Source organism: Narcine bancroftii, chromosome 13 (assembly GCF_036971445.1).
Source record: "Narcine bancroftii isolate sNarBan1 chromosome 13, sNarBan1.hap1, whole genome shotgun sequence".
Classification (NCBI taxonomy): domain Eukaryota; kingdom Metazoa; phylum Chordata; class Chondrichthyes; order Torpediniformes; family Narcinidae; genus Narcine; species Narcine bancroftii.
Genome location: NC_091481.1, coordinates 18,373,800 through 18,399,993, shown reverse-complemented (window position 1 = coordinate 18,399,993; position 26,194 = coordinate 18,373,800). Strand labels below are relative to the sequence as shown.

Sequence of the window (26,194 nt, the reverse complement as noted above, 5' to 3'; positions counted from 1 at the left end):
GATTCCATCCTGTTTCTGACTTTTGGCGAAGTCTAGAAGTGAATACTGCAAGGTATCCAGTGGTTGAACTGATACTGTCGTCGCAGAATTTGTAAAATTATGCTGGTTCGTGCTCTGATCAGTGGTGAACACCCATGCAAGCAATTGATGTCTGGCATTAGCTTCGAATCTTATTTGGTCTCCTTTCAGGCCTCTGCATCCTTTATGAATTAGTGGTCAGAGCTGTATGTGGTTCTCCAAATGCGTAATTGGAAGTATTTTCTGTTGGATTTGTGTCTGAGTAAAGTTGCAGATCAACTTGAATGTGGATGACTATATTTTGTGCAGATTTAAAATGTTCTCTTGTAATGCTTATTATTGAGTATGGTCCAAAAATAAATTCTCCCTAATTTTGCAACTTTCCTGTATTTATTAAACATTCAACCTTTTTCCTATTTGTGTTAAGGTGCCAATAACTCGAATGCTTCATGGAAGTGGTGTAGTGGATGACGTCATATTCTTCACTCTTGAGTCTCTCCAGTTACCACCCAATTACATTCCAAGGAAGGATGATGTGGTCAATCTTGTGATTGTTGAGAGTAGTCAGTCTTTATACCAGTGGAGAGCTTTATGTATTGCACCTGAAGAGAAAGAGAGGTGAGTATAATGTTCATGCCAGTTTTAAGTTGGACTGAATAACTTGCACGTAGATAGTATTTAAAATTTAATGGATTTTTTTTGGATCAACTTGTATGTAGCCCTCTCAGCCCTCTTATCTGTCCATTAATGGCCCATTTTAAGGTATTGTGCATTTGGGTACCACTTCATTCATCTATTTGTTGGGACATTTTTTTAGTGACTTTTACCATCGTGCCTTTTAAAGTATATAGTCATTGTGAGTTAGGATTTGCTGTTTTTAAAACTAAAGCTAGCCTATTTTGTCTAGAAATTTGATTGGGAGGTGGGGAGGAAATGTTGGCATTTTTAAATGTGCATAGAGTGTGCATTGTCAGATTTGTGCATGTTTTGGAGCTCTTCCCTTTTGGATTCTTACCCATAGGGAAATTGAAACTGGTGCTTCCTATCGTAATCAACCCCAATGTGAATGATATTTCCCTAAACTGTTTGTAAAATGTGGTGACAGAGCCATTGTAATTTTTTAATCTAATTTCTGTCAATAATTAAACTATAACACTTATCTGTCAATAAAACAAGAACATTAGGTTGACAGTAGTGATGTCTTGTGTGGTTTGTTTGCCACATGTCCTGAATTTTTTTGTACATTATAAATGCCACTCAGCACGACAGAAGTCTTGAGCACAGATCAAAGGATCTTCTCTTTGATATCATCAATTCACAAATACCTTATTCGGAGACCACTCATTGCCCATTATTGACTACATTTCAGCATTTAACACCATCATCACCCTCAGAACTGATCAGCAAACTCCAAGACCTGGACCTCAATACCCCACAGTGTAACTGGATTCTGGATTTCTGCACCTGCAGACTCCATAAATACAGGAGAATCACAGGGCTGCATACTTAGACCCCTGCTTTTCTCATTTCACACCTATGACTGTGTGGCTTGGTGCAGCAACAATGCCATCTACAAATTAGCTACGATAACACAGAAGTGGGCTGTGTAAAAAGAGGTGATAAGTCAGCACACAGAAGATGTATTGAAAATTTGGCTGAATGGTGTGCTAACAACAACCTCTCATTCGATGTGCACTTTCGTTTGCCTGGAAAGCTGCAGGAAAAAGGCTCCAGTAGACACATTTCAGATCTAACCATTCTTTTCCTATTTTATCTGGTAAAATAAGTGCATAAGAAAAAAAATTAATTGAATATATCTCTGATCAAGAGGCTTGGATAAGCTACACACTGGAATGAAAGCAGATCTTGAAACAGAATTCTAGAGAGCTATAACTTTAGTCCTAAATCTTCAAATGTTTTAAAATATGTATTTGATTTCTTTTTTTCCCCCCCTACATTTCAGAATCAACAGTCATGAAAGAGGATAACCAAAAGAAGAAAATGTACCATGCAGCATAAGATTTGGTGAACTGGCAGTACTTAAAGACCTCCCATTTTTAACTGTACCTGGTAGTGAGCTGAATCAAATGTAGAATTAACCTGTAATTAACACATTGAATCGGGAAAAAAACAGAAAACAATATGTTTAATTCCCCCATGTAAATCCAAGGATCTAGTTTCTGTTTAATTATTCTAATGTTTAGTAAGCAAGTTTAATCTCTATTTTAAATTGAGTTGAGTATTTGGAGGATCTTTCCTGGACCCAACACACCATTGGCACCATGTAAAAAGCACGTCTGTGCCGCTACTTCCTCAGAAGGTTTGGTATGACATCAGAAACCCTGGCAAATTTATACAGAGGGGTGATGTAAAACATGCTGACCGGTTACATCACAGTCTGGTATAGGAACACCAATATTCTGAGTGTAAGGCCCTTCAGAAAGTAGTGGACACAATCCAGGATATCACAGGCAAAACCCTCCCCACTGTTGAGAACATCTTCAGGGAACGCTGCCATTGGAGAGCAGCAGCAGTCATCAAAAGACCCTCACCACCCAGCACATGTTCTGTTCTTGCTACTGCCATCAGGGAAGAGGTCTAGGTGCCACAAGACTCCCACCCCCAGGTTCAGGAACAACTGCTACCCCTACACCACCCAACTCCTCAATGACAAATGCAATCAGAGACTCATTTAAGGACCTTTACTTGTGCACTTCATTGATTTTTTTTTCTTTTTGTTCTCTCTGTATTGCAGTCAGTTTGTTTACATTTTTTTTACAGTTCTGTTTGTTTACATGTTTATGCTGTGTTCAGTTTAATTTTTGTACTACCAATTAATGGTAATTGTGCCGGGCCTACAGGAAAAAAGAATCTCAAGGTTGTATGTGATGTGATGTATGAACTCTGGCAATACATCTGAATCTGATGAGAGTAACAAGTTCAGTGTAGTTCAGATACTGCAAAAGTATACCATTGAAAATTGCAAATCCCAATTCTTAAAATGTACTGTTGTCTCTCTCAGTTTTTCAGTGCCCTCAATAAACAACAAAAACCCTGAACAAATTGATTTGGAATTATTCTCTAACAAAGGAGGATTGGAAGTAACAAATAATTTTGACTTTGGTACCATGAAATATGGAGAGAGGAAGGTCTTGATGATGTGGATTGAGTAAGTTTGTATCTTTGATCCATTCGAGTCATGATGCTACATAGCTTGTAGATAATTACATTAATATTAAATTATCTTTGGTCAGAGTCCCAAAGTGAGAAAGCAAGAAACAGACCCTTCAGTCCAACACAACCATTCCATCTACCAAGCACACATTTACATTAATCCCATTTCATTCTCATCAACCATCCTGAGATTCTGATCTCAGAGTAAAGGATATTTTAATATATAAACCTGCATCGTCGTGGAAGATGTGCAAATTGCACACAGACAGCGGCCGCTGCAGCTCTGCTAACTTCATTACCACTCTATCCCAGGAGCCAGGGATAGAGTCTTCTGTTGGAAGAAAATTTAAGAATGTTTAAGGGGAAGTAAGACAAGGGTCAAGAAGGAAGAACCTGACTCATCCGGATGACTAACAGTTGGGTGGGTTTTTTTATTTAAAAAAAATACTGTGATTCTGGAATCTGAAAGCTATTGATTCCTCATTGATGGTTTCTTTAACATTAAAATTAAAAGAATCTTAGAGTTGCATGTGATGTTGTGTATGTACTCGGACAATAAATTTAAACTTGATGGTGAAACACATTTAATTTTATTTATTCAGCTTTCTTTATCTGTGCTTTGATTTTTAGGAACAAAGGAAATGAAACTCAGACCCTTCTGCGCTATTCATTGGCAGGATGGGAAAGAGCAAGTCAGTTCTCTTTTGAATCACCCCGAATGGTTCCAGCAACTTCGTCCTCCGAAAGTGTAATCCAGCAACAACAGAGCCTTGTGGAAGTGGTTTCCAGCTGTAACATAACTAGATTCCAGTCATTGTCTAAAGACATTGGTTCTCCTGTTTCCAGTACAACAGTTCAGACTGGTTCAAAATCCCCCTTTGTAACGAAAGATTACACACGTGAACCAACACCTTGTGAGATAACTTCAGATCAAGATCTTGCACATAGTTCAGAAAGTGCTGGGGGTAATCGGCTGAAGAACCTGCCGCCAAGTATGGGAAACCGAGCAAGTTGTCCAGGATCTAGCAGTGCTGTTGAAAAGATAAGACTGCATATTAATACAGATACAGAAATGGGTGAAGGACCACAGCAAATTCCTGCTGGTGAAAAAGTCTGCATAAACCTAACATGTGAAGCAAAGTAAGTGAAAATAATGTATCGCTGAAAAGAGTTTTGATATGTGTGCCTGTAACCTTAAAGCTTAAACCTTAAACATAGCAAATGCAAATTTTAATTCGTAAACAATACTGTATTGGATGCGAGCAAAAATATTGGCACACAGTGTTTTTTTCTGTGCTATGAAATGAATCTCAATTTTTGATCCTGGATATAATTTGTTGCTTTTTGCACACCAAATGAATAATGATTTTTGTATTTATTGGAAGTGCATATTTCCTAGGCATGAACTTTCAATGAGGTTAAAATTACCTTTGTAGCTACTCGGTACAACATTCGTTTTTCAAAATTTAACATGAAAATTGTGTTTCCCCCCTCCCCCTAAAACAAATTAGTCTCTTTTTTTCCAGCAGATTCTAATTTTGTGGTTTTTTTAAAAAAAAATACAGGAATCCTGGTCGTTGCAGAGATCTTCTTCTACTTTATTTTGACAAGTTTGTGATTGGTCGCTACTTGGTGGTGGACGTGATCAATGATGAGGAAACTCTCCTTGCCCCAGCGTCACAATATAATCCCATAAAACACAGATTCTCCCAAGTGAATCAAAAAGAAACAATAGCAACAATAATACACGTCCAAAATCCTAAAAGGTGACGTAAATGTTTTTAAATGATCTACCATATATGGAATAATCTGCCAAGTTTGACCTTGTGTCAGCTTTTAAGGTTGATTCTGGAGAGATTGGTTAGGGAGGGCTTGTAGCCTCTGGCACTTAGTGGGCTTGTAGAATTGGAGGCAATAAAAAATAGTAGACTTGACATATATTAATTCCCTTGTCTAGAAACTTGAGAACTAATGTTGCAGAGTGAAAGATTTAAAACCAGTTCCAAAAATCATTGGGACTCACCTCGTTCAGGAAGAAACGGAAAAGAAATAAGAGTAGCAGTTTGGATAAAGGAAAGCATCAGAGCTTTGGAGGAAATGACCTGGAATGATGCAAGGCCGATCTGTTTCGAGTTGGGAAATAATTGAGATTTAGTTACACTATTGAGATTATGGTAAGATCACCACTAGTAGGAAGGGCAATGAAGAAAATTTCAGGAAAATTGTACAGAAATGCAAAGACCTAGTAACAATTATATAGACTGGAATAGTTTTATCAATGGTAAAGGCAAAGAATCTCTCATTTATTCAGAACTTGATCATGGTCTCTGCCAAATGCTGGACTTTGTTCTGAGCCTGACCAGTAGAGCAAGTGTCACTGGGAAATTATCCAGGAAACAACAGTGATAAGGTATTCTAGGACTACCAGTAACGAAGATGTTGACCACTGAAAGGTAATAATAGTTGATTTGGAGAAGGACTGAACAGAACTGGCTATGTAACAAGCAGCAAGTTGTCATCTGCTGGAACTAGAGTTTGATGTAAAGTTTGCAAGAATTGCAGTGCAGCATTAGTTTAAGCTAATTCAAGTATTTAGAAAATGTAATTTGAATTTTTTTTTTGTGGGGATTTTAATTTTGACTGAGTTAAAACGTTCATTTTTTTAACTGTCTTGGTTGTGAGAGCAGAAGTTTGCGAGAGTCTTCAAGCAATTTTTAAATGGAGAATGCCAGTTGAATAACAGTAAAATCTTTGATCTCTTTCCCCCTCGGGGATTGTGGATGCTGGATATGCGAATTTTCCAGTTGCCTGAGACATGCTCTTCAAATCCTTAACTAATACACCTGCATTAAGAATAAATAACTTAAAAGACAAAAGACACTGCAAACTGTCAAGTATTGTAGTCCCTTAATTATGTAAAGTTCACTTTAATCAGGTAATTCTTGTAACTAACAAAATTTAAATTCAAACCCCAGTCGGTGGTATTGTAACAGTGTTGCAGTAACTGCGCCGCTGTCATAATTAACCCCCAAGTTTACAGATAAAACTTTTTAACATGCTTAATAATATACTCATAAAGACTTATTAGGCAGGGACAGGAAACACTTAGGGAAGTCACCCCAATGGCCAGTGGCATTGGCCAGCTCTTCGTCCTGGGCGACACCATTTTATTCAAACAACTTTATTCAAACCACAACTGCAGGTGGGATACGACCTGAGTCCTCTGCCGGCTAAATGTTTGCACCCACCTTAACCAAGGAATTGTGCATTGCTTCGGAGAACATTTACTTTTACAATTATAAACTTTTATTTAAATGTTTAATTATTATTATTTATTTTGATTTATTTATTTCCTCAATATTTGTTTTTGCCAGTTACTTGAATTCTGGATGCCAGGGATTTTACTGTGTGTGTATGTGTGTGTATATATAAATATATATATATATATTTTTTTATATATATATATATATATGTGTGTGTGTTTTTTAAGATGACAGGAACAGCTCCTGTCTACCATATCGCTCTTCACGAAGGGATAGGCAATTGACCACAGGGAAGTATGATGGTCAGGAATCAGAATTTAATCCTTCCTTTTTTTTAAAATATTGTGCCTGTTCTGCCTAGGCTTCTGAGGAGACACGTACCAAACTTCCTTCCACAATATCCCATACCTGAGCAGTTGAAGAAATGCTTTGATAAAGATGCTGATATCCTCGCAATACAGCCAAGTCTCGCTGAGGTTAGTTAACACTTGCTTATTTTTATGGATTTTAAAGAAAAATAAATATCCCTTGTTTAAAGTGACAATTTGTTATTCAAATCTTTTTAGCCTTTGAACATGTTGAACTATAAGGATAATTTTTCAGCTCTTGTGTGGCTTGAAGAAATTAATGCTGAGCAGGAAATGAGAGAATTTGATATGACAGCTGCAGTTTTAAAAAAGTATGATGACTTCCTCATTCTGCAAATGGCAGGATTGGCTGAAAGAAGACCATCTTTATTTATTGGTAAGTTGGTCATTCTTCCCTAAGATGAAGGGTTATTAGACAGTAATATAGAAATTGAAGCCAAAGATCAGCCAAGTCAAGTCCTCACTCAATGACCCAGCAGGCAGGAGAAGCAGTTTCTAAACTAATTGGTTCAGTCTTGTGCATCACTGAAACCATCAATGTCAACCCCTTCCAATTTGACGACCTTCAAAGCTAAATCTCAGCGTGATGTCAAAACCATTCTCAAGTGTCCCCAATATTCAGAAAAACTTTTTTTATACTATTTCAGTCTGTTAATGACATTAACATTTAAAAATATTAATTTTTTGAGTCCAGCCATTTTTAACCTTTCATAATATATACTCTGGACTGGGTCCATGGTAAAGTACAATACAAACCAGCTGGTGTTTGGCTATAAAACCAGCCCTGGAAATCGGTAAAACTGAGTGCTGGAACTTTGAACATGCAGATTATAATTCACAAGTATGTGCTCTTCCATCACAACTGTTCCTCTCCATTGAACTAAATGGAGTAGCTGAAACAATGCAAGATCAAGCAGGCAGGTGCTGTGGCTCTGAAGAAAGTTGATATTCTTGCCACTGGTGAACGATCATGAGTAACTCAGACCTCTGAGAAAACTGAGGTTTGTGGTTACACACAGTTTTGCAGGACTCCCAAGCATCCTGAATGATGGAAATGCCAGCATTGTTTAGAAACTCCACCTATTATTCACGTGAATTATCTGGGGGTCATAATTAGATTTTTTTTAATGCAGTACATTAAAACCCTTAGTATCTGGAATTCAAGTAACTGGCAAAAAAAATCAAACAAAATATATATTTAAAATAAAAATAAATAAGAATAAAATAAAAAGTAAAAAAATACATAACATTAAAATTGTGAAAGTAAATGTTCTCTGAAGTTACACAAACTTTTGGGAGCAAATATTCCACCAGTAGAGAGCCTAGTCGTGGTTTGCTCATCACAGCTTTTTGAATAAAGTTGTGTGAAACAACAATGGTGTTGCCCAGAATGAAGAAATGTTTGATGTTGTTCACCATTGGGGTGACTGTTGAAGTGTCTCCTTATCCCTGCTTAGTAAGAGTCACCTGGGCAGAGGATTTCTCTGTAAACATGGGGAATGGGGGGAGTTAATTATCCATAATATTATTCTTTGTCGTTCGGGTGGCTCTGTGGAGGGGAGGAACCGACAGATGTAGTGACATTCAATGTTTTCAAGGGATGTGACCGAAAATAAAGTAAAATGCTTTAATGTTTATATATTCCTGCAAATGAAGCTTATTCACTGTAAATATAGTATAAATTTAGACATACAGCTCATAAGTCTGTGCTGCCCAATTACGCCCAATTGACCTACAACCCAGGTACATTTTGAAGGGTACCCAGAGGAAACCCACGCAGACATGGGGAGAACCTACAAACCCCTTACTGACGGTGCAGGATTTAAATCCCGGTCGCTGCCTGCTGTAACAGCATTGCGCTAGTCGTGCTGCCCATTTTTTCTCTTTCAAACTGTTTATTCTTAACGCTGGTGTATTAATTAGGTATTGTAAGAGTAAGTGTTAAGCAACCAGAAAATACACTTACTGGGCATCTATCAGAACCCCATAGGTGCCAGATGTCAGAGATTTTAAAGTATTTGTCCATTTGGTTATATTGAAGCACTCTAAGAATGTATTTGTTCTACATAGGTGATCGAATATTACTGAAGAATCGTTATTGCGCAGAAACTGAAGTGCTGTATTGCGGTATTGTAACCAAGGTCGATGGGCGTCAGAACTGCACGCTTAACTGACGACAATGATTTTTGAGTAGCCTTGTAGTAATTCAGTAAAAACTCAATGCTTAGAGAAACTCAGCAGGTCAAATGGTGTACTTTGTATAATAAAGATATATAACAAATGGTTGGGTGGGAGGGGAGGAGCAGGAGGTAAGAGGTGTATAAGGGATGGCTCTGTGAATAGAGAGGCAAGAGGGTGGAGAGCTAAGGGAAAGAAGGGAAGGGAGGGAGAATGGAGAATAGTTTAGCAGAAACTGGAGAAGTCGATGTTAATGCCATCCATTTGGAGAGTGCCCAGACAGAAAATCAAGTGCTGCCCCTCCAATTTGCAGGTGGAAACACAGTTTTGGTGCATACCAGTCAGATATGGACTCTCAAGGATACCTGCAAATTAATTTTTTTTTTAAACTGCAGCTGTGAGACATTTTTTTTTAAACTTGGTGAAACAGGCAGCATCTGTGGAAAGGGACCTTTTGGGTTTGCAAAACCACATGCAACATTTGTACCACATGTATATTGAATCATTGAACTATACAGCATGGAAAATGGCTCTTCGTCCCAACATTTACATGCGAACCAAGTTGCCCTGCTGCCCTTGTGCCACTTGCTTGCACTTAATTCCTATCCACGTACCTGTCCAAGTATATTTAAAATGTGATTGTCCCCACCGCTATTGCTTTCAGCAGTAGCTCATTTAATATTGTCAGGTCCATTTTAAATCTTTCTCGCCTCACTCTAAATCTACTCCCTCTAGTTTTAGACTCCTCTACTATTGGAAATAAATCCCAGTTTGTAATGCGCGTCGAAAGAACTAAAGACTTGTTGATCCAAACCAAGGCTTTTATTAACTAAAAGACTGGACCATATCACAAGTAGGTCGACTAGTCCAGAATGACCTGGTCTGGCTAGGAGCAATCCTTTAAGACCTGCCAGTAGGTGTGGCTACGCTCTCAGCCAATCACAGTCATCCTACACTACCATCTGTACATATACACATTGGTGATAGAATCTGTACTATCACACAGCCTATTGAGTCTCACCTCATCTCACTCCCTGTAACATCTTTGTGGTGTTTTTTTTTTTGCACTCTATCCAGTTTAATGGCATCTTTCTTTATAGCTAGATAACCAGAACTGCGCACTGTATTCCAAATGTGGCCTTGCCAATATCTTCTCCAGCTGTAACTTTAAGTCTCAACCACTTTACTCAGTGCCCCAAATGGTCACGGCAAGCATGCCAAAATGCTTCCTTCACAATTCATTGCTTTCAGGAAGAAATTTACTTGTACCCCAAAGTCCCCATATTCTACCAGCACCCCAGAGCCCTATCTTTCATGATACAAGTCCTGCCATGGATAGACTTCCCAAACTGCTACATTGCCTTGTTGCAGTTCCATAGGCCAAGACAAGACCTTGGAAATGATGCACATGATCTCGCCAGTCGCCCCTCTATTATAGCTATCCTGAACTGAGAGGACACTGAACTTGCATCAGTGTTTAATCAAAGCAGGTTAATTCAACTTGAGAATTGGATTTGAGGTCTTGTAATTCCACGCACCTAGTTCTCCAGTATTCTATAAAATTGTTTTCCCTGGGTTCAATGTAGCGATAAAGTATTTTTGTACTTCATAATAAAAACTGTCTGTGCTCCTCACCCCCATCCAAATCTCTTGTTATAGGTGTATGACGATGAAGTCATGCTGAAGGTTAATTCAGAATTTCAACAGATCTATGAAGGAGAACCTTTGGATGTGGAGTTTACCTATAACAGGTAAAGCCAAAGTGCATTCTGCAAAATCTACTGTAAATGTAGATAGAAACTGAAATATTTAGTACTTCCCTGAATTAATCTGTCTGACCAATAATCTTCATTAATTTTTCATTTCAGAGTTTCAGCCCGGAGATGTCACTTTGCTGTGGAGCAAGCTCTTTGTCTTGGTGAAGCAGGTATTATGACTTCTAACTCCAGTGATTGGATAAGTTTTCTAGCAAATGCCAAAAAAATGTAATGTTGGTTTTTCCTGCCTCTAGTATTAATGAGTGATAATGACATTTGAGTTTCAATTTATTGTAAAATTATATAAAGGTTGGATGCAGAGATCCGAGCCCTTCTCAGAGCTCGTGCTGCTGCCTTCAGGACAGTGTGTAGGATGGCACTTAGATCAGCCAGGGCTGAACTCGTGCATGCAATCTTGAAGACAAAGCATGGGTAAGCACAGAAGATCCACAGACAGCTGTGCGACACAGGTGACATGAGGCACGTGGCAAGGAATTGAGACCCTAAGGGATCACAAATCAACCTTGCGAATTAAGGACAATGACACCTCCCTTCCGGACAGAATGAACACCAGCTACGCACAGTTTTATGGGAAGAACAGCATGACACCAAAGAATGCTCTGTGTCCTTGATGAATGGGTCCCCTGCGTAACTGTGTCCGAGGTGAGGAGAACCCTATCCAAGGTAAACTCTCACAAGGCAGCATCTGTTTCCATTTTATTCTCGCTAGTTCCTGCCTCATCGCTTCATAATTAACCCTTACACGGTTAAGCACTTTCCCAGTTTGACTGTTGATATCCTTTTCCATAGCTATGTTGGAGCTAAGAGAGTTGTGGTCACTCACCAAAATGCTCCTCCAATGAGAAGTCTGCCATCTGACCAGTATGATCAGAACCTGATCCAATATGGCATCTCCTCTAGTCCACATTACTGTGTCAGGAATTCTTCTTGTATACACCCGACAAATTCAGCCCCATCTATCCGATTTGCAGCTGGTAGGTGCCAGTCAATATTAGGGAAATTGAAATCACCCTTAATTCCAACCCTGTATTTCCTGCACCATTCCAAAAATATACCTGCTTATCTGCTCCTCGGGGTCCCAAGGGCTATTTGAGAGCCTATAGACTACTCCCAGCACAGTGATAGCTCCCCTCCTATTTCAGACTTCCACCCACACTGACTCAGTGGACACTCCCTCTTCAGTGTCCTCCCTTTCTATAGCGATGATACTATCCCTTAACAGTAATACTACTCCCCCCACTCCCCACTCCCCATTCTACCTCCCATCCTATTTTTTTTAAAACATCTAAACCCATGTACTTGCATCAGCCAATCTTGCCCTTCCTCCAGTCAAGTTACAGCAACAGCCACGACAAGATAGATTCATGTATTGATCCATGCTCTAAGTTCATTCCCCCCCCCCACTTTATTCCTAATACTCCTCGTGTTGAAATAGATAATTTCAAACCCTCGAACTGGCTATTTTTATTTTTCCCCCCTGCCTGTCCTTCCTTAACATCATGGGGCACTGGCATCATGCTTTTGTCCTTCTACCCTAATCTCTGCCTTCACATTCTGATTCCCAGAAGTGGAAAATCTCATGAAATTGAATGAATAGCATCCCGAGTTTCATCATGGACAAGACAAAGGAGATGATCGTGGAGTTCAAGAGGACCAGGAATGACCACCCTCCACTACACATCAACAACTCTGTAGTGGAGTGCACCAAGTTCCTTGGAGTTCACTTAAGTAGTGACCTATCGTGGACATTCAATGTCTCCTTACTTGTCAGGAAGGGGACAACCGTGATTGCACTTCCTGAGAAGATTAAACAAGGCAAGGCTACCAGCCACCATTATGTCAACCTTTTTTAGGAGCTCTGTCAAGAGTGTCCTGGCCAGCTGCATCACAGTGTGGTATGGTTGCTGCAGAGAAATGGATTGAAGTCAAGCCACAGGACCAGAAGAGTGGCAGAAAGAATCACTGGAGTCTCCCTCCAGCCCATCTACCGAGATCGTCTGCAAAGGGCATGCAAAATGAAGGACCCCTTCTACCCTGCACACAGCATTTTTCAGATGCTCCTGTCGGGGAAGAGATACAGGAGTATCAGAACCAGCACCACCAGGCTGAGGAACAGCTTCTTCCCAAGGGCAGTGATACTGCTGAATGACCAAAGGAACTGTTCACACTAACCATTTGAGACTCTCATTTGTACAAACAATATTTATTTTTATAGATAGAATACTTTGTCCTGCATATGTCTACATGTCTGGTTGTGTATCTGAATGTTTTGCACAGAGGACAAGAGAATGCTGTTTTCTCAGGTTATTTAATGGAAGTAGAATATCCAGTGCATGGTAATTAGATTGTAATCTAAATTGCAACAGGGACCGGAGAACGCTGTTTCATCAGGTTGTACTTGTGCATTTAGATGACAATAAATTTAATACATTTATTGATCTGAGTATGATGTTTTAAGTGGTCTGTTATGTAAAATAATACATTAAAATAGGAAATGTATGATTATGTATTTGTGAATGGACACAGAAATAGAAAAATTAACATTATTTGTGGGTGGACTTTGGCCTAACAAATCTTAGCACTGAGGAAAAATGTTTGATTAGCACATGAAGTAATATCTTTTAAATGAAATATTGTAGATATTAACATTTTTGTGGTTTGCAACACTCATTATATTAAAATTTAACAATCATGTTGAGACATTCATTTTGAATGTTATGGGGAGACTTCAGAGGTTAAAGGCATGAAAAAGAGAGGTATATATAGTCCATGCAATTGTTGTTGACAATTGTCTGATCATCTACAGTAGAAGTCCAAAAATCCTGACTGCTTGGGGATGGGGATTGGGTTGGTCCAGATTCTCGAGCAATACTTTTTAAATTAAAATTTATGGGGAACAAAAAAGTGATGAGTAGGAATATTTTGATAGTTTATTCATTAGCAAATACAGCATGCTTTATTTATCAAAATGAGCAGTTTTAAAGCAAAATGAAGTCAATAAGTGTGGTCTATTTTTTTTTTAAATAATTCAAATGACTGTTTGAAAATAGTCATTCAAAGTTCACCACTTCCTCATTATCCAATATCAGTTCTCCCTTCTCATCTTGTAAAGGGTCACTTTAACCACCCTTTTGCACTTTATATAATAAAAAAAAATTTTGCTGTCCATTTTTAGATTTTGTGCTAATATTTTCTCATAGTCAATCTTCCTTTCTTTATTGCTTAGTGGTTCTTTGCTGCTTTTTAAAGGTTTTCCAATCTTCTGGTTTCCCACTGCTCTTGGCTACTTTGAATGCTCAAGCTTTTAGTTTGATGCCTTCCTTTATCTCCCTAGTTACCCCTACTCTTGCTGTCCTTGCTTTTAACTGGAATATACTTTCGTTGAGCACCATGATTAAATCTCTTTGAAAGTCTTCCACAGTTCCTCAACCGTCCCTCCATATAGCCTGTGTTCCCAGTCTACCTGGCTAATTCCTTCCTCATCCCCTTGTAGTTTCCCTTGTTTAGACATAACACACTTGTTTCGACTGAACTATTGTACCTGTCTTTTGTATGTTGAATTTTTTTTTCCAACCTGGTTGAGTAATGCAGTTGAGTTCTCACAAAATACAATTTTTGCAGAAAAGAAAATTGATATGATGTTTGGCTTAAAGATGAGTGAGCAGGTATTTCAGACAGTAATTCTTGTGTTGAGTCTCCTGGTAATGGAGTTGTTCTTTTCAATTAGGGTGCCACTGAGCTTCATGATAGCATCTTATGAGGTTCACCAAAAACTTTCCTATGGAAGACTGATATAACTTTGTAATGAACAAACAGAATCAGATAGCTTTGAATTATTTTGTATTTCTTTGATCCAGTCAATAATCAGCCATTCCTTTTTATCCATCCCAACCCCAGTTTTGTTTCCAGACAAGGTTTTGGCCAAATCTCCACTGACTGTTACTACATGGAATGACATACATCAGGTCATGAGAAAAGGGGAAAAGTGCTTCAGGTCGCCAAACCAGGCCAAGAATGTAAGAAATAAAATCACACTTTTATCACACGTATAGATGAGGAAAAATGTGTGTTGAGAGGTATGCTGAAATATTTGAATTTAACTCTGGCATGGTCACAAATTTTTCTTTTTTTTTTAAATGTGGCTAAAATTGCAGATGATACCAAGGTGGATGGTGGAGTAAGTAGTGCTAGGGACGTGGAGAGGTTGCGGGGAGAGTAGACAGGGAGGTAGTGAATGGGGTGCAATGTTGGAGGGTGTGCAGTCATGCACTTTGGTGAAAGAGGTAGACCGGTGGACTGTTATTTAGATGGAGAGAGAATTCAAAGTTCAGAAGGTCTTGGGACTCCTTGTGCAGGATGCCCTAGAGTTTGACCTTTGGGTTGAACATCTTAAAAAATTACTTTTTAAATTTCAAATTTTAATTCCCTTGCTATTTGGGGAAATGTGAGTTGAAATTGTTTAAACAAAAAGTTACTACTAAATTGGCTCATTGAGAAACCCAGACTAACTTGTTATCAGTTTCAAGTAACTAGTTGCTCAATTATTTTGGTTGATACAATTTTTTTAGGTAAAATGGAAAATGATTATCTTTTTAAAATACTTTTATAGATTTTCATTAGTAATAAGTTTGAACAATACAATTATGGAATGTGCGACAAAAAAAAGACAAAGAAAAGCACTGCAAGAAAAATCTTATGTATGATTTCCTGAAGCTCAGCCATAATAATAAAGAATTGACAAAATAAATTTAATACATTTAAATTTTCTAAACTCCTAACCCCAAACAAGGTTGAAAGTTAAAGTGGTTGAAACAAAGTAGTTCACTTTGAAATGGGACAACTCCGTGTCAAAATTCTGTATTAACACTGAACCTGGAGATTATGTTAATAATCCATGAACAGGCCCCATAACATTTGCATTCTAATGTTTGAATCATTAATTGCTTATCTAATTTTTTCCAAATTCATGCCATTGTGCATGAATAGGTGGGGTATTATCTTCCCACTTAATCAAAATAGCACATCTGGCCAGCAACGAAGTAAAAGATGAAATGTGGCCTTTAATTGGAGTTAGTAAAACCTCCAGTTACAAACAGCAACTAAGGGATTTGGTTTTAATTTTAAATCAAGAATCACCGATAATGTTTGGAAAAACTCTCCAATATTTTTCCAACTGGAGCATATGAATTAGAGAATCATCACCGATTTTGCATTTTTCACAACGAGGATTTGTACCTGACTAAAAACCAGATAATGATTATATAAGTGATTTTAAAATATAAAATGAAAAGAGATAATATTTGAGGAAATAGTGAATTATTTTAACATGTGTATTCCTAGCAGTGTGTAGCTCTGGTGAGCTGGCCCAACCTTGTGGTTATCCACAGATTTGTAGAGAGATGTGTCTAAATTTGAGACAACTTCAGGACTTTTGAATTGCAATAAAGTTGGACTCTGACAATTGTTGTCCCAAGAATGTTCTACAATTCATCATGGGAATGCCTTCCAAAATCTTGTATACCAAGATATTTAATTTGATAAGATTGATCTTTGGCAAGTCAATTTGCAAGTTATAAAATCTGTAATATAATTACCCTGTGCAATTAAATGTACTTCAGTGATCCCATTTTTAAAGCTATAGATCTCAAATAAATAATTAAGGTCCCATCCAATGCTCCTGTTGTGGTCTCCTCCACATTGGAGAAACTGGACGCAGACTGGGAGATCACTTCATTGAGCACCTTTGCTCTTTCTGCTGCAGTAGCTGGGACCTCCCATTGGCAACTCATTTCAATTCCCTACCCCATTCCCTCGTCAACATGTATGTCCAGGGTCTGCTGGACCACCTGCAAATTGGAGGAACAACACCTCATATTCCATCTGGGCACTTCCCAATGAGATGGCATCAACATCAACTTGTTTGACTTCCATAGGCCCCCTTCCCCATCAATCCCTATTTCTCCTTTCCTCTTGCTCTCTCTTTTTCCTTTTCCTTGTGTCTTCTTTCTTCCAGCTCTGATTTCACAAAGTCATCCCATCCCTCTTTCAATTCAACTTTTCTCTCCTATCCTCCAATCCATAACCTTTTGCCTGTTGGTCTGTGCTTTGCCCGCTGTCCTTTCTTTCCTTCTCCTCAGCCATTTAATTAGGACGCCTGCCTGCTTTTTACTCGTAGCTTAAAGAAGGCCTCAGGCCAAAATGTTTATTAAAAATCTTTTTCTTTTATGGATGCTGCAAGACCTGCTGAGTTCCTGCATCATTTGTGTTTTTACTACTTCTATCCTTTCATATGAGAATAAAGGCAGATAGAATTCCAGACTTCTAAAACAATGGAAGCCATCTGGCCATTCATTGGTAGCCTAATAAACTACTATTTAGAGTAGTCCATGTCAGACTTGGCTGCTTGATTGCAAGGGGATGGCATTTTGGAAGTGAAGTTTAACAAGCGTAAGTTACCATATTGTTGATTTAGCATTTATGATACAAGAATTAATTTGTATTAAATGTCAAATTGCTAGATATTATCGTTTTGTTCCAATACTCTTTCAGGGGAAGGATACAATTGCAGAGTTAACTGATTCCTGTACTGGTAAAGGTAACTCGAGGAAGTATACTGGAGACACAGATGGTAAGGAAGGATCAACTGTCATAATGGTTGTGCCTAACAGATCAGCTATTTCTGCACAAATTGGTTGAGCTGAGTGCACATCACATATTCCAATTTTCTAAAAATTCAATCCTTGCTTTCTATGGCGAGATGGATCACTTTGAATGGGAAAGTAAATTGACCCAACTATAGTCAATCTGAACTCGTAATTTTTCCTCAACCATACACAACTTTCACTGCATGTCTGACATTATTATTTTACTATTAATATGCAGTAATGTTAAACAAATCCTCCTGACCCAGCCAGAACCCACATGTTTCATCAGAATGTAGACCTGATGGTGTCAAAACTCGCACACAATCAAATTCGAGTTTATCATCTGACCATACAGATAACCAGACGAAACTGCTTTCTTCAGACCATGATGCACATGCCTACACCTACAATACACACCAAATAATAATTGTAAATATACATAAAGATGTCATTCAAATAAATATATACAGTATAAATATTTTTGGGTTGATTTACTCAGTTGCATTTGGGTCCTGAGTCAGAGATCCAACCTCCATAGGATGCATACCTTTGTAACTTGCTATGCTACAGTTGCTACAATTCATGGTTAAGCCCAATTTAGAAATGTGATGTCTGAGATAGTTTTTCTAAATTGCAACTTGCAACAAGCAATTTCCTCCTTTTTCCTGAAGTATTTTGGCAGAATTGTGTCTTTCCCTTTCCATGCCCCAACTGTTGAATCACATCAGACACAAGTGTTTGCAGAGACACTTTCTAAATCCTTGGGATAATCCGCATTTTAGTCACATAATAAGGTTTCTCTGAGATCAACTCAGGCAATCAGCATCAGGATTGTTTCGATCAAACCAACATCCTGCAAGGCTTGTCTTGAATCTTGTCATTTCTGTTTTAATGATTTCTACTGCATCATGTTTTAGAATTATGCTGCAGTATTTTAACATTTAAATATGCTAGACTGTTAAAAAGCTTACTTTCCTTATCATTTCCACAATAAAACAGCAAGAAAAGATCTTCAAGGTGAACCATCCAACCAGAAAGAATGCAACTTTTACAATTTACAGCTGAATGAGCATCAAAGGTCTGCAGTCATACATATTGTCCGTGGAGAGTGCAGACCAACGCCGTACATTGTGTTTGGCCCCCCTGGCACTGGGAAAACTGTAACCATCCTTGAAGCTATTTTGCAGGTATTTGATATCTTGTATGTTAGTGCATTTTAAGATTGCATTTTCTTATCACAGCCTTTTGAATCCAGTGAAGGGAGTTGTTGTCTATATTTGAACTTAATCATCACACCATTCCAGAGAATGGAACTTTTCCCTTTGCTTAATGTGGTGGTCTCGTTTTTGCCTGCATCAGTGCAGGGTGATTTTTTTTTCCATCTATGGAAAAGATCTTGACCTGTACACATGTTACAGGTGAAAGTGGTTTATCATCTGTCAGTATGTCCCTGCCACTCAATGTCTGGCCATATGGTGAAATAGCGACTGTGTTGCACTGTCATGACATGGCTGGTTGTTGAATGGTGGAATCATCCACCTGCCTAGAGTTCCAAATGGTCATCTCTAAGGCAGGCAGGTTTCATGCAGTTGCAGGATTTTGCTTCACAAGCCTGTGCCAGAAGGCTACCTTTCATGACTTGACATTTTTTTTTTGTCTTGAGCAGTGTTTAATCCTGGCATTGGTTTTATTTTTAGATCTATTTCACTTTGCCAGACAGTCGGATTTTGGCGACTGCTCCGTCCAACAGTGCTGCTGACCTGTTGTGTTTACGGCTGCACGAAAGCAGTTTGTTGAAGCAAGGAGACATGGTGAGAGTTAATGCCACCTGCAGACCTGAAGAGGTATGATCAGTTAGTCTGAGAAAAATGTTGCGCTGCCAGGATAGAAGGAAACCACCATGGTCAGAAGCATTCTAGTCAAAAAAGACCAAGATGTAGCTAGCCTTGGGATTTGTTAACAAAGGGATCTCCTTTCCAGTTGCTTGCACAGCCCTGTGTTCAGATCTTCCTGTATGCTCTACTTGTTTATCATGCTGGTTTTGAGAGCATGCTTGGTGGAAGTTGGCTGCCACAGTTCCTACATTACCTGAATGGCTAGACTTTTAAGATTTTCTGTAAAGTGTTTGTGGATATCCTGAAAGAGACGGTGTGAAAAAACAATGCAAATACAGGTGTTCCTTTCACATCCTCACTTTGGCCTTCCTTTTCTCTTTTTGATCACATGTCTACTGTGACACTTGAATCCTAATTTTGTGTTCTGTGTAATGATTATTCCTATGACATTACATCTGGATATTCAGTATTCTCAACATCTTCCTCTCAAAGTCGTTCACATGCTTGTGATGAGACTTTACTGGGATACAGCTTTCAGAATCTCATTAAAACATTGCCTTTCTGCATTCAAGTTCAAGAGTATAATCGTCCCATTGTAGTCAAGTTTATTGTCATCTGATTATACAAGCTGACAATACAGCATTCTCCAGTACTCAGTGCAAAACACACAGACATACAACCAGACATAATACACATATAGACAAACAATACATATGCAGGACAAGAATTCATTTATACAAATAAATAAATAGTGCTTCAAGAATATGAGAGTCTCGGATGGTTAGTGTGAGCAGTTCCTTTAGTTGTTCAGCTTGTGGGAAGAAGCTGTTCCTCAGACTAGTGGAGCTGGCTCTGATCCTCCTGGATCTCTTTCCTGCATGAGCAGCTGAAAGATACTATTTTCAGGGTGGAAGGTCCTCGTGATTTTTGAGAGCCCTCTTCAGACAATGATCCAGGTAGATCATGTCAGTGAGGGGGGGGAGGTGGGATGTAGAGGAGAGAGGGAGACTCCATTGATCTGCTCGTATGGTCCTGTGGATTGATCTCCAATCCATTTCTCTTCAGCAACTGATGCGGCAGGCCAGAATGCTCTCAATAGAGCTGCTGTAGAATGTTGATATAATGGTGACCGGTAGCCTTGCCTGCTTCCATCTTCTCGAGTAGTAGAGTCATTGTCACATCTTCCAGACAGGAGATGTTGAGTGACCAGAATAGGTCACAAGTTAAAGTGAACTCCATGGAACTTGGTGTTCTCCATTCTCTCTACTACAGAGTTATTGATGTGTAGTGTAAGGATGTTGTTCCTGGTCCTCCTGAAGCCCACAATCATCTCCTTCATCTTGTCCATGTTGAGACATTTTACAAGACTTACCACCTCTGTAGAGCAACTCATCGTTGTTGCTGTTGAAGCCAACTGCTGTCGTGACATCTGCAAACTTGATGACACTGTTGGAGTGGGATCTGGTGATGCAGTCATTGGTCAGTAGTGTGAACAGAAGCGGAATAAGTACACAGACCTGTCAAAACAGCGCCTATCCAGCCCATGGTGCACATACAGTAACAATGTACAATGTACAAATATTAGTGAACCCAAGCCAGAGCAGTAGTGATTTATTGAGCTTTCCCATGCTTGCATTTTGTTTGGCTGCAGGAGTTGGGCCATTGGTTCTGGATCACTCATTTGCCATCTTGACTTAAAATACTACAGGGAACTGTTGATTGTGGATTTGGCCTGCAGGGATATTTGAGTCTCTTTTTTTTCAGAAACTTAACTATTAAAGGATGGAATCATTGCAGGAGCTGAATAGCTGACCTGATAGACACAAACCTCCACTCTTGTGGGGCTAGCAGGAACGACCAGGAGATATTAAATGATGATCACTGTACGTCCTCTTCAATAAGAAATGGAAAATAATTAGAATGCAAGCAAAACAGAACAATTGACACATTTTTGTTATGCCTTCACAAAGCAGTATACAGAGAGCATTCCAGAATTGGTAGGGAACCCAAGGGCCAGTGAGAGAACGAAACTGAAGGAAATCAGTGTGAACAAATAAATGATGAAATTAATGGGGCTGCCACTCCACAGTATGAAAGGAAGGGAGTGGCCTTGGAAATTGTGGTCATCCTCCGAAATTTGTTGGTCTCTTGAGCTTGAAATTCTCTTCTTCAAAAGACATTTCTGAATATAGTTTTATCTTTCCATAGTTTTACTGTAACTTGTTTTGGTACCAGGATCATACATTTAGTAAATGTATGTGTGTGTGCTTTTTTTTAAAGCTAACAAAATAGATTTTCTTCTGGAATTATAAAAGTTCAGTATTCCTGTATTTAAAACTTGGAGCAACATTTTTAGCTAAAGTCAGACATTTTCCTATCTCAGGGGAGTTGTGTGTCAGGAATGTGACTATCTTTGGAGAAGGTGCCAATTAGTGAAGAAAACTTGTATATTTCAGCCCGTTTATTATTGATCTGAATTGTTAAGATTAACTGAGCTGTATTTGTTAGTGAACAAATTGCCCATTTGATGGTAAGTGTTTGGATAAGGGTGCGGCTGTCTGATTTGTTTCATTATTTGGTTAAAAAAAAACTTTTCATGGTATTGTTTTGATATGGTTTTTTCATTCCCACACCTCCTGTTTTGCTTTTTGCGTTTTTCAAGATTCTGTTGGAATATTTTGTTTTCAAAATCAATCTGTTTACTCATTCTAATATTAATTCATCATTTTCTTTCTTGGATTATGCATTCACATCCTCTTAAAATAGTATGATTAGGGTAATCCTCAGTGAAGACATATTTGCATAGAAAATAAAGATTTTAATATTTTCTGTAGCATAAAAAGTACAGAAAAAACTTTTAGTATGTTTGGCTTTAACGCTGTTTGATTACATCCCATTTCTAGCCATAAATAACCTGTGATAAGAACAGAAATGATAATTTTGTAATCTAACCCATTTATTTGCTTTCCAGTATATTCCTGAAATTGTGCAGCTCTACAGTAAAGATGGAGAAGATCTCTGGGATGCCTCACGCTGCAGGATAATTATAAGCACCTGTAGCACAGCTGGGTTGTTCTTTCAAATTGGATTGAGGTACAATGAAATATTTTGTGATATTTGAGTGACATGGCAAGCACAGTGCGAGCAACAGGGGTTCGAATCCAACACAGTCCAAGGAGTTTGTACATTCTTCCTGTGTCTGCCTGGGTTTCCTCTGGGTGCCACTGTTCAAAAAGTACTGGGGATACAGTCATTTGGGTGTAATTGGTCAGCCTGGTTTGTGGGCTTAAAAAATTCACTGTAATTTGTCCTCTAAACTATCATCCACTTTTTCTTGTTTCTCCCCCCCCCCATATTGACTAGGCCTTGAAAATTTTACCAAGTGCGCTTAGGGGAAACATCCAAAAGTGTGATAATTATTTGAAGAGATTGAGTTTAGGCTTGTGCTTAGTACAGTACAATTCCGATTATCCCAAATGTTCTGGACCAGGCCTACGTTAATGGTTCTTTCAGATAACTGGTCAGTTTTTTTTTTAAAAACAGTCCAGTAGCAACAGAAATTACTTGTAAACAAGAACAAACAACAAGGGAATGCTTTTTAAGCATTAAAATAATGTTTAATTCTCACCAAAAAATTGCCGTTCACTGACAGCTCCCCACCGAGGCCCCACTCCTGACTGGGACCCCGATGTCTGCGCTCCTGTCTAGGAACCTGCTTTCCTTGATGATGCTGGGTCAAGGGATTTTCTGACCACTTGCAGCTGGGAGACAGTGGCATGCAGCTTGAGAGGGAGAGTTGGTGAGAAAAGTCAATAGGGGAAGGTAAAGGAGTGGAAAGGGAGAAGGGAGGGAGTTATCCGAAACAAGGATGATCTTTGTTCTAATTTCATGTCGAGTGAATTTTTTTTTAATCTGTACGGTCATTTCGGCTCCGGGAAAAAAAAATTGGACAAATGGGAATTTCTGATTTGTTTCGGATATCCTCATTTATCCAAAATGTTTTTTTTAAATCAGATAAATGAGGATTTTGCCAAATTTGTTTTCAGATAATCAAAGTTGTGCTATATTTCTCATTTTTTTTCTTAAAATATTTGTTAAAATTCATTTCACTTAAGAAGCTTAGTTTATTTTAATATAGTGTAAAAGAATAGAAAGATAATCAAGGACAAAAGAATGTTCAATGTTTAAAAATCATCACTTGGTGACATGTAGCAGTTCAGGTTAATTGAAACATGAAAGTCCGCAGATACCTTGATTATAATAAAAGTACAGAAATGCTGGAGGAGCTCAGCAGGTCATATAGTCTCCATAAGAGACTTTTCAGGCTGAAGCTGTTCCTCAGACTGGTGAAAAGAAAGAATGAGAGGGGGAAGAATAATGGGAATGTCCCGGTTCCCTTCCCAACATTCTGTCCATGGTCTTGTGCACTGTCAGACTGAGACAACCTGCAAATTAGAGGAGGAACACTTCATATTCCTTCTGGGTACACTAACCTCTCTGGTTTCTGTTAGCATCCACCCCCATCTTTCACTATGTCTCCTTTCCTTTAGCTCTGCCTCTCCCTCTCCTCTTCCCTCTGTCTCCTTTCACTGAGCCAAAAAACAGCCTATCCTCTGATCAATTATCACCTCTCTGCTCCTGTCCTCTTATCATACTTAATTATCACCTCTTGTCTGTTGGTCTGTACTCCTCCCTTTTCACCTGCCTTTTAATATAGGCGCCTACCTGCTTTTTACTTGTACATTGAGGAAGGGCTCAGACACAAAACGTCGGTAATATATCTTCGCCTCCTATGGATGCTGTGAAACCTTCAGCACTTCTGTGTTTTTAGTGGAGGTTTTTTTTGTATGATTCGTGATTATAAAAATGAAATTTTCCTCCGAAAGTGGCTGATTATATACTTTTGCTTTCACAATTCCTTGAAGGACTGGACACTTTACTCATGTTTTTGTGGATGAAGCTGGTCAAGCTAGTGAACCTGAATGTCTCATCCCATTGTTGCTGGTATCTGAGAAAGATGGACAGGTATGGCATGATAACCAATAAGCTAGATTGGGTTTGGTTTGGACAGAACATTATTGTTCCTTTGGTGGTAACATAGGCTCTTCACTCACTTGACACATCTCTTGAGTATAATTCGACTCTTGCTCCCACTGAAAATCTTCATCTGATTAACTGAAATTGTGAACTTGAGAAAAAAATACATTCTGTAAAAGCTGAAAGGTTGTTTTTCTCTCTACCAATGATTCCTGATTATTTGCTGAATATTATTTGCTGAGTATTTGCTCTCCTTGTTTTTGAGTTCCAGCATCCGTAGTGTTTTTGTATTGTGCAGAATTTATATTTAGTTCTGTCGGAAGTCCACGTCCTATGAAAATACCAGGTGAAAAGTTTTCCAAGTTCCTCAGTTTTGATTGATTTCAAAAAATGAACAAATCGTGCTGATTGCAATACAATAAAACCCCTATTATCCGGAATTTAAGCAACTGGCAAAAAAAAATCACAGAAAATGAATAGGTGAAAAATATAGAAATTTTAAATTGGCGAACCTTACCATTAGTTTGCCAATCAAGCAACACTCAATCTTAAGCAAGCAGAAAAATCACTTATTCGGCATCCACCAATCCCCATAGGTGCTGGATACTGAGGGCTTTACTGTAGAATCATTATCAGGGACATTTTTTCATTTTCTCGTATACCCTGCTTTCTTAAGCAAAATCTATAACAGTTCAGTTTGTTCACCTATCAGTGAATTGAAAAATCCACTGGGTATAGCCAAAATTATTGTAAAAGCTAGTGCTGCAGTAAATGGAGTAGGACTGAGCATAAGATTTGTAATTTGAATTAATATTCAAAATTGATTTACTGCAGTATTTAAATTTGAGATTTTTTTTGATAAACCTACAAACTTGGTAGCTTTGCTCTTCACATTTCATGGAATATTTTGTCCGGTAGGAGATCTTTTGAGAGTTGGCAATAAAGATGGTTAACAGGATTGTCCATTAAATATTTTCCATGGACTCATTCTGAACTTTCAATTTCATTAGAGAGAATGTGAGACTTCAAAAGAAGGTAGTATTTATATTCTGTGATTGTTAATGTCTTCAGTGTACAGGAATAAGAGATAAATGAAGAACAACTTCTCTAAATTGGAACAATAATTAACTGTGTAATTATTTATTAAACCAACAGATTGTGCTTGCTGGAGATCCAATGCAGCTGGGACCGATTATAAAGTCTAGAATTGCAACAACCTATGGTCTGTCTATTTCATTTTTGGAGAGACTAATGACCCAGTCTTTGTATTCCAGAGATGATGCCTTCTGTGCATTTGGATCCTACAATCCACTTTTGGTGAGTTTAGATGTTGATTTACTGGCAATAGGTTTGCATTTGCCATTTTGTACAGTACAATAAAACCCCTGTGGTCCAGAATTCAACCGTCTGGCAGCCTCAAAAATTTAAGCGACTGGCAGCCTCAAGCATCGGGCAAAAAAAATCACAGAAAAGAAATGGGTAAAAATACGAATGTTTCGATTTAAGTTCACCATTTGCCAATCCACGCAACATGCAATCTCAAGCAACCGGCAAATTCACTTATCTGGCATCTACCAATACCCAGCGGTACCAGAACCAAGAGTTTTACTGAGGTTAGAATTGTGTTGTTGCAGTCATGAAAATATGACTGAGGGAAAGCAAGGATTGATAGCTTTGTTTCAGGGTTGAATAGATGTGGCAGAAGGGAATGCAGAAGAACAGGGAAGTCACGCTGGAGAACTTGATGGCCATATTTGGAGAGGATATCCCGGAGGGATCATTCAGTGAGGCCATTACAGTTTCAAATAGTGAAGTTAATAGCTTAAACTATTAAGGAACTAACTATACCTCTAATTCAGTAACCCATTCTTTAAGTCTGTTTTACACAGGCTACAGTGG

General features: G+C 38.5%; 1 protein-coding gene across 6 annotated transcripts in view; it reads left to right on the top strand.

Annotated features, from left to right (window-relative positions):
* Nucleotides 1-26,194, top strand: part of mov10l1 (Mov10 like RNA helicase 1) — a 50,395-nt gene that overhangs the window by 10,460 nt on the left and 13,741 nt on the right. For 4 of the 6 annotated variants that reach the window (XM_069909412.1, XM_069909414.1, XM_069909415.1 and 1 more), the window contains 16 exons: nucleotides 446-636; nucleotides 3,041-3,187; nucleotides 3,823-4,332; nucleotides 4,758-4,958; nucleotides 6,817-6,931; nucleotides 7,022-7,199; nucleotides 8,894-8,964; nucleotides 10,661-10,752; nucleotides 10,870-10,928; nucleotides 14,677-14,795; nucleotides 17,329-17,407; nucleotides 18,423-18,610; nucleotides 19,121-19,267; nucleotides 22,230-22,351; nucleotides 24,184-24,283; nucleotides 25,451-25,612. In XM_069909412.1, the coding sequence (XP_069765513.1) occupies nucleotides 446-636; nucleotides 3,041-3,187; nucleotides 3,823-4,332; nucleotides 4,758-4,958; nucleotides 6,817-6,931; nucleotides 7,022-7,199; nucleotides 8,894-8,964; nucleotides 10,661-10,752; nucleotides 10,870-10,928; nucleotides 14,677-14,795; nucleotides 17,329-17,407; nucleotides 18,423-18,610; nucleotides 19,121-19,267; nucleotides 22,230-22,351; nucleotides 24,184-24,283; nucleotides 25,451-25,612 (2,481 nt within the window). The remainder of the gene's footprint in view (nucleotides 1-445; nucleotides 637-3,040; nucleotides 3,188-3,822; nucleotides 4,333-4,757; nucleotides 4,959-6,816; nucleotides 6,932-7,021; nucleotides 7,200-8,893; nucleotides 8,965-10,660; nucleotides 10,753-10,869; nucleotides 10,929-14,676; nucleotides 14,796-17,328; nucleotides 17,408-18,422; nucleotides 18,611-19,120; nucleotides 19,268-22,229; nucleotides 22,352-24,183; nucleotides 24,284-25,450; nucleotides 25,613-26,194) is intronic. The other 2 variants (XM_069909416.1, XM_069909413.1) reach the window with 2 other exon arrangements.